Source organism: Gopherus flavomarginatus, chromosome 10, assembly GCF_025201925.1.
Source record: "Gopherus flavomarginatus isolate rGopFla2 chromosome 10, rGopFla2.mat.asm, whole genome shotgun sequence".
NCBI classification, from domain to species: domain Eukaryota; kingdom Metazoa; phylum Chordata; order Testudines; family Testudinidae; genus Gopherus; species Gopherus flavomarginatus.
In genome coordinates this window covers 72,626,789-72,640,077 of record NC_066626.1, presented here as the reverse complement: position 1 = coordinate 72,640,077, position 13,289 = coordinate 72,626,789, and the positions used below count along the sequence as shown (strand labels likewise).

Here is a 13,289-nt window from a genome sequence, read left to right as displayed (position 1 = left end):
CTTCCCAAAACACAGTGATTTAATTAATCACATTAAAACCCCACTGGCAAGCTATTCTGCCCCACCCCCACAGCACACTGGAGTTCCTGACATAAGTATGTAAGAACTGCTTTGGTATTGGACAGTTGCTAATTGGGGTTGGGTTTAATAGAATTTTTTTTTTTTTAAGGAAACTAAAGCAAATCCTTACAGGAAAGGGGAAGAAGAATTGCATGGAATTTGCAAATAGAAAGAATGAACAACAAAAAGACAGGCCCCAGATCTGAATGTCAAGCCTTGAAGTGTCCCTTTTAACTTTCCTCAGAGCTGGCTGCTCCTGTCCTCATGTTTCCCTTTTAAATGAATTCTAACAAGTCATTGGAGGCTTTAGCCTCGAGCAGTGGATCTCAACCTTTCCAGACTACTGTACCCCTTTCAGAGTGATTTGTCTTGCATACCCCAAGTTTCATCTCACTTAAACTGCTTGCTTACAAAATCAGACATAAAAATACAAAAAAGTCTCACAACACATGATTACTGAAAAATTGCTGACTCATTTTTACCATATAATTATAAAATAAATAAATTTGAATATAAATATTGTATTTATATTTCAGGGTACAGTATATAGAGCAGCATAAACAAGTCATTGTTTGTATGAAATTTTAGTTTGTACTGACTTTGCTAGTGCTTTTTATGTAGCCTGTTATAAAACTAAGCACATATCTAGATGAGTTGATGTACCCCCTGGAAGACCTCTGCATCCCTGGTTGAGAACCACTGGCCTGGATTAGTTTATTGCCATATTTTTTATTGCAAAACACAAAAAAGCCAAACAAACTTTCCTAACTTCCTAACCCCATCTTGCTCAACTCATAACTATTGATGATTTAAAATATTTATTTATTTTTAGATGTATAAAATAGGCCCAGTACAACTAGATTACTGTATAATTTACGACTTCTTTAAAAAAAAAAAAAAAAGGTAAACAAAGATTCTCCTTCCTCAAACATAACAAAATGTAAATTATGCACCAAACCCTCAAACCTTTCATCGCTTCTCAAAGAAAAACGCTCAGCTGTGCTGGATCACTGAAGGCTTCAGAAAATTAAAATGGTTGACGAGCTAACAATTATAATACGTGAAGGCTGGTTTATAGTAAAAGTTGCCTCTGTAAATTCTGCACAAACATAAATAATTCTGGTTACCTTCCTTGTATCTGTAGTACTAAATTGCAGCCATAGGAATCCAAATGACAAGGAGTATTTGCTTCTGCTGAGCCAATCCACAACGTGCTCTCCTTTCCATTTCTTCCAGGGAAACCAAAATCAGACCACATTATATCCTGTTGCAGAGACAAAGTTATTGATGTGAGCGATGACATCTTATCATCCTTTGACTTCTGTGACCCTGTCCGCTTATGTTTCTCTTCTCTCATTACCTCTCTGATCACTCTTTCCTTTTCATCTTTTTTTCTGTTCCCCTATTCCTCTCCATACAGGAATCCCACAAGCCTCAATACATGGCCTGTTCCCCTTCTCCCTCTAAATCTTATCGCTGGGTGATCTCCTGTGCCCTGATTCTCTCTGCAGACGATTCAGAAATCTACCTCTCCATTCCTACCCTGTCCCTATATATAAATATTTCTCCAACGCTAAGCTGAATTTCTTATTTTTCTTCCTAAACCCTCATCATCCTCCTGTCTCCATTCCTCAACCATCCCTCAGGCTCAGAATTCCTGGTTGAAAAATGTCAATCTGAAATTTCAACAAAAGAAAGGAATACTATTTTAATAAAATCTTCACGGTTTTATCAACCCATTCCATGAGCTATGTGGCACCTTTGACTCCTCTCTCTTTCTTCCTAAACATCTTGTCACTACTTCCACCATGATTTCCAAAACATTCAGCACTTCCTCTCTCTTCATTCCAGTGGTTAAAGTTTTTGTATCCTCCAGCCTCAATGTCTGAAAATTTCTCCTCCTTTTGTATAATGGGACTAGTCCTGCTTCTGCATTTGCAGCCAGGGAGGCATCCTGGGCAGCTGACTCGATGCAGTTCTGCTGTAAAGGGAGATGGGGAAGGACAAAAGCATAACTGCTATGGAGAAGGGCAGCACAGGAATCCACCAGTGTTTGGATCCTCCCATCCTCCTTTCTTTGGTGCAAAAGGCATATGAGGATACACAGCGTGGTAGTGACCTATAATGCATGGCCTTGAGTGGCTTTCCCTTGGATGGTTCTCCCTTGTTTGGGGCAAAGGATTCGCATCTACACCGCCAGCCTGCCCCCCCAGACCAGAGCTCACCTAAGTAGTCTGGCTAGCTACTGGGCAGGGGATTTGTCTATTAGAAAATACTTATCCTGAGGCAGGCAATATTGTCTAATGGGTAGAGTCCTAAACTGAGACTTAGGTGATCTGAGTTCTATTCCTAGCTCTGCCCCTGACTTGTTGGATGGTTTTGAACAAGTCTGTGCCACAGTTTCCTCATCTGTAAAATAGGGATAATGATACCTCCTTTGTAAAGTGCTTTGAGATCTATAGATGAAAAGCAATATAGCTAGATAATAATTATTACTGCTATGATTCCATATTCTGGAATCTTTCAAAACAAATGAGGTACTGTTAGAGACATCTTGATTTTAAAAATATAATTAAAAAAATACAAAAGCCTAATAAACATTTGTCAAAATCAGCAAGAAATAAAAACAGAAAAACTGCTCATAGAGCTTTCCACAGACACAAAATTTAAAATCCAATATAACTATTTCAGTGATAAAGTTAGGCGTAATAACATCTCTACCCTTTAATCTCACACCTAAATAGTTTCTGTGTTTTGTTACAATTTAAATGGAAAGATTGTGTGTACAATCAATATTAGATTTAAAAGAACTCTTTGAAAATGCTGCAGCCATAGTAAATACTTGAAGCAATTGTGGGTAAAATAGTTTTTAACCAATGAGCTGAAAAGAAAGTGGTAAGATTACTGATATCTTGGCACAATGGGCTTCCTTTTTTACAATAAAAAAGCTACAAAAAGAAGAAATGCACTCAGAGGTATTCCCACCATAACAGATGGCACATTACTTGTGAATTACATTTATTTCATTTTCTGCTTATAATGAAGTTAATCTGTATCCGTATATCACTTTAAAAGGTCTTATTTCTATTTAAACTTCATGCATATATCTTGCTGCTGATTTATATCTCAAATGCTGTAATAAAATATCAACTGAACAAAAAAAATGTAAGATGCTAGATACTGCTCGTAGATTAGAATAATAGAATCATTACCTTAACCCACACAACTGTAAATGATAAACAGCGCAATCTAAATTTCAAACAACTTCTAAATGGCCCTATTAATCACTATAACTAACAATGTAGTTAGCCTTCTTTTCTCCTTCAAGTCACCTTAGGTAAATCTAAATAAAATCTAAATGAAAAAGGTGTTAACATCAAATTCATAGAACAAGGGAGAATTACTACAAATAATACTTTTGGGTGGCACAATAGTGCAGTAGTGCTTGGCAAATCCTGCCAGTCTCTCATGGATGGCAGGATTTCACTCCCATGCCAGTACAGTCAGCATATGATAAGTAGATAAGATTCTTAAACTCCTAATTATGTACTTGTGTGGGTGGGATGGAAGTTGCTTCGCTCAAGAAAATTTCTTATTGACCCACTGAAATAACAGTTTTAGGTAGATGTTCTGCATGTGGTTTTGTTATGTAATTCTCCCAATCTTGTGCCATAAACTAAAGGACCATTGGGGCAGTAATAGATAGGGCCAAAATTCAAGGCAGTCATGTAGAGTCCAGGCAAGCGTGAAACGGTGCTAGAGCTTCAAATCTTGTTTAGCCAGAAAGAATTCCCCTCATGAATCATGCTGACATTTGCAGAGAGTAAACACCCCAACATTGAGAGTTGTTCAACTCCTACTGTATTATTTATTAAGCACTGGCAATGTGTTTGACATGCTGTACAAGAGAGTGCAGGCAGAGAAGGCCTGGAGAAAACTTGCAATGTGTCCCAAAACTTCGGCTTGGATGCGTGCTCATCCTTTCAAGAATGGGCTACTCCAATGTATTTTAGCACTTTCACGAATAGTAAGGACATAATTCTGCAAATACCTGTGCACGAGTCTTCAAGGATTATTTAATGAGGAACTGTATGCAGTTAGTATGCAGCTGAACAAAATGGCAGTGAAACTGTATATGGTCTTGATGCTGCAACTGGATCTATGCAGATGGGATCTTTGGGCCAGTGGAGCTGGGATCTTTGGGCCAGTGGAGCTGTACTGAAGTTAATGGAGCTGCACACAGGTGTAAAGGTCTTCCTACATTGATCCAACTGCAGCATCAGGGCCTAGTAAACTATCACGCATGCCAATTGCTTATCATACTAGTGGAATAATCAAACCTTACACTCACATCTTAAAAAAAGAAAGCAGTGGAGGTTTTAAGCTGTAGAGGTCACATAAATGGCAATTTAAGGGCCTAATCCACAGCCCACGAAAGTCAGTGGAAAGCCAGACACCCATTATCTTCAGTGGTGTCTAGATCAGATCCGATCCAAAATTATGTGCGGCTGGGTGGGAGAAAGTAGTTACAGCTGCTTTAGATAATTTTTTTGTAACTCTTATAGTGCTGTGTTTTTATATGTCAAGAGTTCCCCAAGCTTGAGATGGGTGCTCTTTGGTGTGATATTTTTGTTAGATTGAAATCAAAATAAACAGGTATCCAATAAAACTGAAAAACTGGTCAAAGGAATAGAGAAGTGAAAAGGCTAGACAGATTTTAAAAACTATAAAAATCACTTACAATAATTAACCAACATCTTTAGGACATTTACCTGCATAGTTCTGAGTTGAAGGTAAAGTTAACGGTTTACCTTGAAAATTTCTGTCTTGTCTTCAAATATCCTAGCAATATATTTGTAGTCAGCATAAGCCCAATATTTGGAGGAATCGTAACAACTGAATGGTCTAGAGACAGAAGTAGGCTGTCCAGAAGTCCAGGCCAAAAACTCTTCAAGTGTAGCTTCCACATAACTACATTTGGTTTCAAATTGAGGAGCTGGAACAATATAAGAAAAGACAACATTACATGCATCCTGAATACAGCACTATAAAAACAGAGACAGGCTGAAGCAGTTTAGCAGACGAAACAATAACTTTGTCTCAGCTTGGCCCACGGATTAAATGAAATATAAAAACCAAAGTGAAATTAGCTCAGTTGCCTCACCCCAACACACAATTGAAAACAGACCACATCACCAAGCTCATGACTAATTTAACACACTTGACAGTCAGTCTGTCCTTTAATTAGTCTCTCTCCTTAAAGATTCTCTCACGTTCCTCCCACCACCACCTTTATTGAGGCTTCTTTGATTTATGGAGCTGGACTCTTAACTTTTCTCCTCTCATCTAAGGGAATAACTAAATCAGCACCATTTTACAGAAGCAGCAAATAGTGGATCCCTACACATGTCCAATAACCCATCTGAAAAGCTGTCACTATTTTTCAGCACTTATGGATAAAGCATCTTACAGCATCCTCTGCCAGCCATAAAAGATTCACTAGGACCATTACCTCAATTGAAGCACACGTTCTTTCCTCAGGAATATATATACAAGATAGGTAATTTTTATGTATAATAATCTTATGGTATTATACCACAAAAAAAGAATTTAAAGTACTTCCACAAATGGGAGTCAGCTCGCAAGGCTGAATTCACTGAAGCTGACAGAATGGCTGTTTGGAAATTCAGTGAAAAACGCTCTGTATCTAACTGTTCAGGAAACATTTTAAAAACTTTGTTCAGGATATAAAGTACAACCACAAAGATCTATGCTATAAAGGCCCTGGAGTACTCATTGTGCTAGAAGAAAAGTGATCATTAGCCCATATGTGCAGGGCTTCTAGCAAAAGGCTTGAATTTTGAGTCAAAATATTGCACAAATACACCCATCTCTCTGCACAAAATCCTGTTATGTTGATCTGTGTGTGCAGAAACAGTGGCAAGAGGAAACATACCACAACAGAAGCAACCAAAATAAATAGGTGGATCAAGTCTAATTATTACAGACAACCCATATGGCCAAGTCAGTAAAGATTTGCGATTCATAGGAGATCATCAACTGAACTTGAGCTCCTCGCATGACGCTGTGGCCAAAAGGGTTAAAGCAATCCTTGGATGCATAAACAGGGGAATCTTGAGTCGGAGTTAGGGAAGTTATTATACCTCTGTATTTGGCTCTGGCCTGACCACTGCTGGAATACTATGTCCAGTTGTGGGGTCCGCAGTTCAAAAAGGGTGTTGATAAACTGGAGAGGGTTCAGAGGAAAGCCATGAGAATGATTAAATAAGAAAACATGCCTTATAATGATAGACTCAAGGACCACAATTAATGTCACTTAAAGAGAAGGTTAAGGAGGTGGCTTGATTACATTCTATAAGCTACATGGGTGACAAATCTTTAATAATGGGCTCTTCAGTCTAACAGAGAAAGGGATAACATGAGTCAATGGCTGGAAGTTGAAGCTAGACACATTTAAACAGGAAATAAGGTTTCATTTTTTAACAGTGAGAGCAATTAACCATTGGAAAACACTTATCAAGGGTTGTGGTGGATTCCCCATCACTGACAATTTTAAAATCATGACTGGATGTTTTCCCAAAAGATCTGCTGTAGGAATTGTTTTGGGAAAGTTCTAGGACCTGTGTTATACAGGAGGTCAGACTAGATGCCCACAATGGTTCCTTCAGGCCTTGGAATGTATGAATAAAAAGCTGTTGTGTGTGGAGCTGCTGAAGAGGATGTTATCCAATCCCAAATCTGGGGTAGGCTGCAGTACAGCCGTGCTCTGGCTGCTATATCAGTCTTTAGTTTGAAATAATATCCACAGTACTGCCATGCCTTGTACACTGGGATTCCTAGCCAATGGATTCATGTAACAGTGGAGTCAGAGGCCCAATCCTGAACTTTTTCCTTCACACAAGTGTATTCAGAGCAGATATGGAGGTCACTTCCCCACTGCACAGGTCCCTTTGCATAGCCGCTCTGCCTACAAATGTGCCCTGTGCAGGGGTATGATGGCAGTCCCACAGCACAAAAGCCTTTGAGTGGCTCTGTGCTAATGGGTGAATTTGTCCCTTTGGGTGGGATTTTGCAAAGCCCTCAATGTTGGCTAACTGTGCTCCCACTGAAGTCAATAGGGGATTTTTATCATTGACTTCAATAGAAGCAGAGTTAGGCCAATGGTGAGCATGTCTGAAAACCCTGAGCAAGTAAGATGGGGAAAAAAAATAGAACCCAGTGGTTGAAGCAACTGTGTGAATCTGTTAAGTCACCACCATCATCAGTCCTGTTAACCATACCATAAAGATTGGCACCATTGCAGAACAGAGCATTGTAAGTCTTCACTGCACAGAAGACGGAGGGTGAATCAGCATGAACACTGGTTTTACTATCATTGCCCTCTTGTCCCAAGAATATTCTGGTACACTATTTCAGGTCAAGGTCAAGTAGCAGGGGAAGGCCTACAGTGTTTTTGCTGCATCATAGTGCACATCACCTTTGGCTTATCAGAGGCCTTCGTTTCCCATCACAGCTAGTCGTGCCAGCTTCAGATATACTCAGCCAGAGTGTAAAATGAAAAATTACATATTGTACTATAACCATTATTGATGGAAAAAATTACTACAGGCTGCCTGAATGGCAATGAAACAGCAGTAACTTAACCTTGGACAACTTGTATGCAGCTGCTTAGTAAGGGAATCCTTTTATTCTTGCACAATAGTAGAACTCTGGGGGAATTCTTCATTGCTCTGATTTTGCTATCATGGCAATTCCCATACAGTCTCATACATTTGTTCTGATTTCCTTTGGGCTGGTGAACAGCTCCCTTAGGGCTTGTCTATACTACTACTTAAATCGATGTATTGCTCTGGGGTGTGAAAAAGCCAACCCCCAGAGCAACGTAAGTTAGATTGACTTAAAACAGCGTCTACACTCCGCTATGTCAACAGGAGACACTCTCCTCCGACCTAGTTTCCACCTTTCATTGAGGTGAGTAACAGAGCTACGGGAGAGCACTGTCCCATTGGCACAGCATGTCTTCATCAGACACGCTCCAGCAGTAGTGAAGACAAGCTCTTACAAACTTTCACTGTTACCCTGTCATTTTCTACTGTAGTAGTGTTGATAGCAGCTCTCCGTCCAGCTTATTTTCAAGTTTATTAGCTAAGAATGTCAGATAAGCTTAGTATTTAGCAATATATAACTTGGCTTGGTGCTATATAAGGGCTTCCTCCAGAAATCACTTTTCCCTGCATAAGAATTGCATTGAAGACACAAGAACCCCCCTCCCATCTTAAAATCTTATATCTGATTCATCCTATGTGTTGCAGTCCAATGTTGCCTCCAAATATCCAGTTATTAATGCAGTGCACACCATTTCGCTAAAGGATAGGCTGATGTAAAAAATATATAAAAGGTATCAGAACTATTGAAGGCAGTTCAATATCTGAACTATTTTGATGAGAACAGAGTGCTCATGACACTGCCTGTTTTATGAGATAAGATAGAAGCAACTATTTTAAAGTGAAGAAATAGGGTATTTCTAACTTTCCATGTATTTCACACAAAGCTTTATTTGGACAATTCCAACTATGAACAGTAAGTCCTGCAGACCGTTGAAGACTGTTGCTTCTAGGCTGTAACTTCTTCAGGGCAGGGATCTTGGTTTAATTTAGATCTGGTTCAGCATCAATCACACTGTAGATAATGAACAACCACCACCAACAAAAACAAGTATTTAGAAAATTTAGAAAAATGGAGAAGTCTACAGCAGCCTGCATGCAAGTGTCAGTGATCAGAACTGGAAAGCAGGAACACGAACAGGCTTCTGACTATGTAGTGACTGAAGATTGAAGAATTTTAAAAATGAGACCATTCTTAGACTAAACCAAACAATTCTAAACTGGGCTAACAGTGCTGTGCATTGACGATATCTGAGTTTGATGCCTGTCACTGATCTCTCATTCCCTCCACTAGTGCTGTGAACTCAAACTTGGGAATAGGATGGAGTACTTTGTGCAGAACATCAGCTCTCCTACCTGCTTAAGCAGTGGCATTGACAGAAGGCTGAGAGGGGACGTAAGTCTTCAAATATGTAAAAGGTTGTGATACAGAGATTAGTGATCAATTTTTCTCCATGTCCATTGAGGGTAGTACAAGAAGTAATTGTTGTAATTTGCAGCAAGGGAGATTTAGGTTAAATATTAGGAAAAACTTCCTAATTATAAGGATAGTTAAGCACTGAAATAGGATTACCTAAGGAGATTGTAGAAACTCTGTCACTCTAGGGTTTTAAGAACAGGTTAGACAAATATCTATCAGGGATGGTCTAGGTACATTTAATCCTGATTCAGTGCAAAGGGATGGACTAGATGACCTCTTGTGATCTCTTCTTGCCTTACATTTCTATGATTGTATGTTACCAACTGCTGTTCCATCCAGAAGGATGGCATCTGCAATGCAGGGCCTCTAAGCAGCAGTAGGGAAAATGCAATACCTGAAGGCTCCAATAAAGATGCCTGATTCGACCTTTTTTTTTATTTTGATTTACGTTAAAAAAACAACAACCACCAAACCACCCTACCAGACATCCATCTACACTTCTAGGGACCTTAATTATTTAAAATAACAATCCATGCAGAGAATAACTACTTAGCAGTATAACAAAGCGCACACACACTCACATACCAAAATTCAATAAAATAGCCAGGGATGTAATAGACCAAAGAATAGACCACCACATCCAGCATCCCATTATCACCCAAACCCTCAGCCTTCCCCTAAAGCCTTAGCAGATGGTGTCATGGTTACAGGGCAAGCTGCATTTCAGTTCCCTTCACAGGCCCCTTTAAATGCTCCCCTCACGTGACAGGCTTGGCTTTCACCTCTCTTGAGGATGGAACCTCACAATTCAACTACTCTTGATCTCTGGGTTGCAGCTCCGCCATTTCCCAACTGTGTAATACAATAGGTCCGGCTCTATTTGGCATCTGCAAGAAAACTTTTCTCTGGGAGCCTATGGCCCACAGTTGATTAACGGGATTCAAACCCAGCTTCTTCACATATTGTTTATTCATCCAAAGGTATTGTAGCAAGTAGAGAAAAGGGTTAAAACACTGGAAGTCTATATGCATTTTGTCTCACCTAAACTTTCCTTGCAAGTTTTGATAAGCTCCTCTCAGTCCACCTATCTCCATCTCTGGGTGGGAGACAGAGACTGTGCAGCTACTTTCTCACCATCTCTCCACTGCAGTCAGGAGGTGAGGTTGCAGCAGATGTAGAAATACCCAAACTAGCTTTAATCTAGCATGTATATACATGCTGCAACCACACTTCTGATTGCAACGCAGGCATATCCTGTCAGAGACTAACCTTCAGCAGCTGCTACCTGCTCCCCACAGCTTCCTCTAGGCAGCGGGCTTTAACGGTTTAAGGTGCCTTTGATCCTAAACTCTGGCTTTGAGAAAATAAAGCCGTTCATCTGGCCGGAGCCAGGCAGGTAGGCATTTCCTGATCAATAATCCCTCAGCTACTCTTGGTATTCTCTCTGGATGCATCTTTGTCATTGTTTTATTCCCTGCTTGTTTTTTCCTAACAGCCTCCTTTGATATAACTTTGTGTAGTCCGACAGAATAATATCAGCAGGTAAACTGAGGCACCTATCCTATTCATACACACAATTCAGATATCTAACTTGTTCTCCACATCTGGTCTGTGGAATATGCACTAAAGATCAGTTGGCAACTGGCTATTTCAGGCTAATGGGAAAAGCAAGTGCTGAGATAGGTGCTTGTCAGCAGCTCCCTCTCCTTTATACGGGTTGAGGGCCTCTACAAGCTATTGCTTTGACTGTGTTAGAAGGTAATAGGTGGTCTCTCAGGTAGCCAGGTCCCAGGCCACTTAGGGCTTTATAGATCAAAATCACCATCTTAAACTCCTGCCAAAAACCAATAGGCAGCCAGTGCAGTTTAGAGTGATAATACTGTTGGCTTGCAACAAAATCCCCCTTTAAACAAGTGATTTGTCTCACTCTGAACCAGCTTCTGAATGGATTTCAGGTGTAACTCCAGGTTAAGCACATAGCAATAGTCTAATCTTGAGGCAATGAACACAGACAATATCTATATCCGAAATAAACATTTGCAACCCTCTAGCCAGGTCTGGATGGAAAAAGTCATCCTGGCTGTTGTTATGCTGACCACTGATAGGACCATCTAACAACGCCGTTAAATTGTAAACTCAGGTGACTAATGGCAGATGAACACACTCATTCGGAGGGGCCAATATAATCTTTGGAGATTGCTGGAACTGTGGGATAGCTACCTACAGTGCAATGCTCCGAAAGTCAACGCCAGTCTCGGTACTGTGGACGCACTCCGCCAACTTAATGCGCTTAGTGGGGACACACACAATTGATTGTATAAAATCGATTTCTTAAAAATCGACCTCTATAAAATCGACCTAATTTCGTAGTGTAGACATACCCTTAGGTGGCTTATCTAACAAATTCTTACAATGTAATGCTTTCTGTTGCAACAAGATCCTCACTTAGCTACAGTACAACCCCAGAGGGCTCTACTAATTTTCTTAAAGACATTTGCAACTTTTATTGCATATAACAGTGTGGTCCTGGACACAAAACTGATTTCCTAGAGACTGGTTGTCACCAGGGATCAGCAATGAAGGGTAAGACATACGAGGACTTTGATCTTGAAATATGAAAACTCTAACTGTTTTGAATCCCTGATGACTGAAAGTTGTTACACGAGGACTCTTATCATGTAAGCTGGCGTCAGTCCAATTCTTGACAGGTGTCACAACTGGAACTCTAGTTGCCAACCTCAAGAAAGATGCCTAAGATTTGACAGACACTGAGACTAAATTATCTTTTCATTCCTATTGGTGCTTCCTCCATGTTAAGGTGGAAGTACATTAACAGAGCATTGTGGAGAGCTTCACAGCCATTGCCTGTATTGTGCTAGTTTCCATTGGTATCAATATGGTACCATCTGTGAAATGGCGATGATAATAATAATGGTTGCTTAGGTAGCACTTTTTATCAATAGATCTTAAAGAGCTTTACAAAATGAAGTCAGTGTCATTATCCCCATTTTACACATGGGAAACTGAGGCACAGGGGAATGACTTGTTGAAAGTCACCCAGCAGGTGGGTGGCATAGCCAGGAACAGACTAATACCCAGGTCTCCTGAGTATCAGTTCAATACTCTCACCACTAGTCCACATGTCAGAGGGGTGAAGTGAAGATTAATTCTTGTTTATAAAGTGCTTTGAAAACATAAAATGCTAAGCATTACATATCTGGCAGTTCTTGTATTCCACAGCAATCCAACATATACTTTGTCAATTCCATCGTTGTTAGTATCTCATTATACTTGTTACATACTTTTATCTTCCTGCTTTGACTCATTTAAAAAAATATATTAAATCTTCCTATTGATTAGCTAGTGTGTGAGACACTGCCCTCCACTGGACAGACTCAGAACCATTTAATTATGTCCAGTCTGGACCTGATTGTAACCACAGACAGTAGCCGCTAAAAGGCTGCTTCATTCCACCCTCCTCCCCACATAGAGGTAGAGCTTTGGTTCTGCCCTACCAACACAATGGCTAGTGCAGCTGCATCTTTGAGCTGGGGGTGTACGCTGGAGCAGGTATAGGGATGGAACAAAGTATATCGCCTCCCCCTTAGCAGGGAGAAAGTAGGAGGCAGGCTGTGGCTTTGACTCACAATCTACTTTTCGGTCTGCTATTGAGGCAGTGTGTACATGGGGCTTTCAGCAAAGCCACAATTGACTCAAGTCATATTCTTAGAGCAGGAGGTTCTGTGTTCTGTGCTGTCTTGAAGCTCTCAGTGGCTATGACAAATGCTTTTAACAACACTTTGTACTTCTATAGTATCTTTTATCAGAGTATCTCAAAATGTTTTAACAAACAGTAATTAATCCTCATCTGTTTTACATGGAGTTTATCTCCATTATACAGATGAACAAACAAACAGATTGGTTAATGGCATGATTTTCAAATATACTCAGCCCAGCAGCTCCTATAGGGATGGCTGTACAGATGCTCAACACCTTTGAACATCTAAATCATCACGTACCATCTAAAACATCTAAGTGATTTAGGGATGACCACACAACAATTATGTAACAGAGCCAGGAAAGGAAACCAGGATTTGTGATTCTCAGAAGTCAGCTCTAACCAT

General features: G+C 40.0%; 1 protein-coding gene across 4 annotated transcripts in view; it reads right to left on the bottom strand.

The window, feature by feature from the left end:
- Positions 1 to 13,289, bottom strand: part of HSPBAP1 (HSPB1 associated protein 1) — a 64,679-nt gene that overhangs the window by 22,937 nt on the left and 28,453 nt on the right. For all 4 annotated transcript variants that reach the window (XM_050917087.1, XM_050917089.1, XM_050917088.1 and 1 more), the window contains 2 exons: positions 4,872 to 5,056; positions 1,188 to 1,324 (listed from right to left, as the gene is read on the bottom strand). In XM_050917087.1, the coding sequence (XP_050773044.1) occupies positions 1,188 to 1,324; positions 4,872 to 5,056 (322 nt within the window). The remainder of the gene's footprint in view (positions 1 to 1,187; positions 1,325 to 4,871; positions 5,057 to 13,289) is intronic.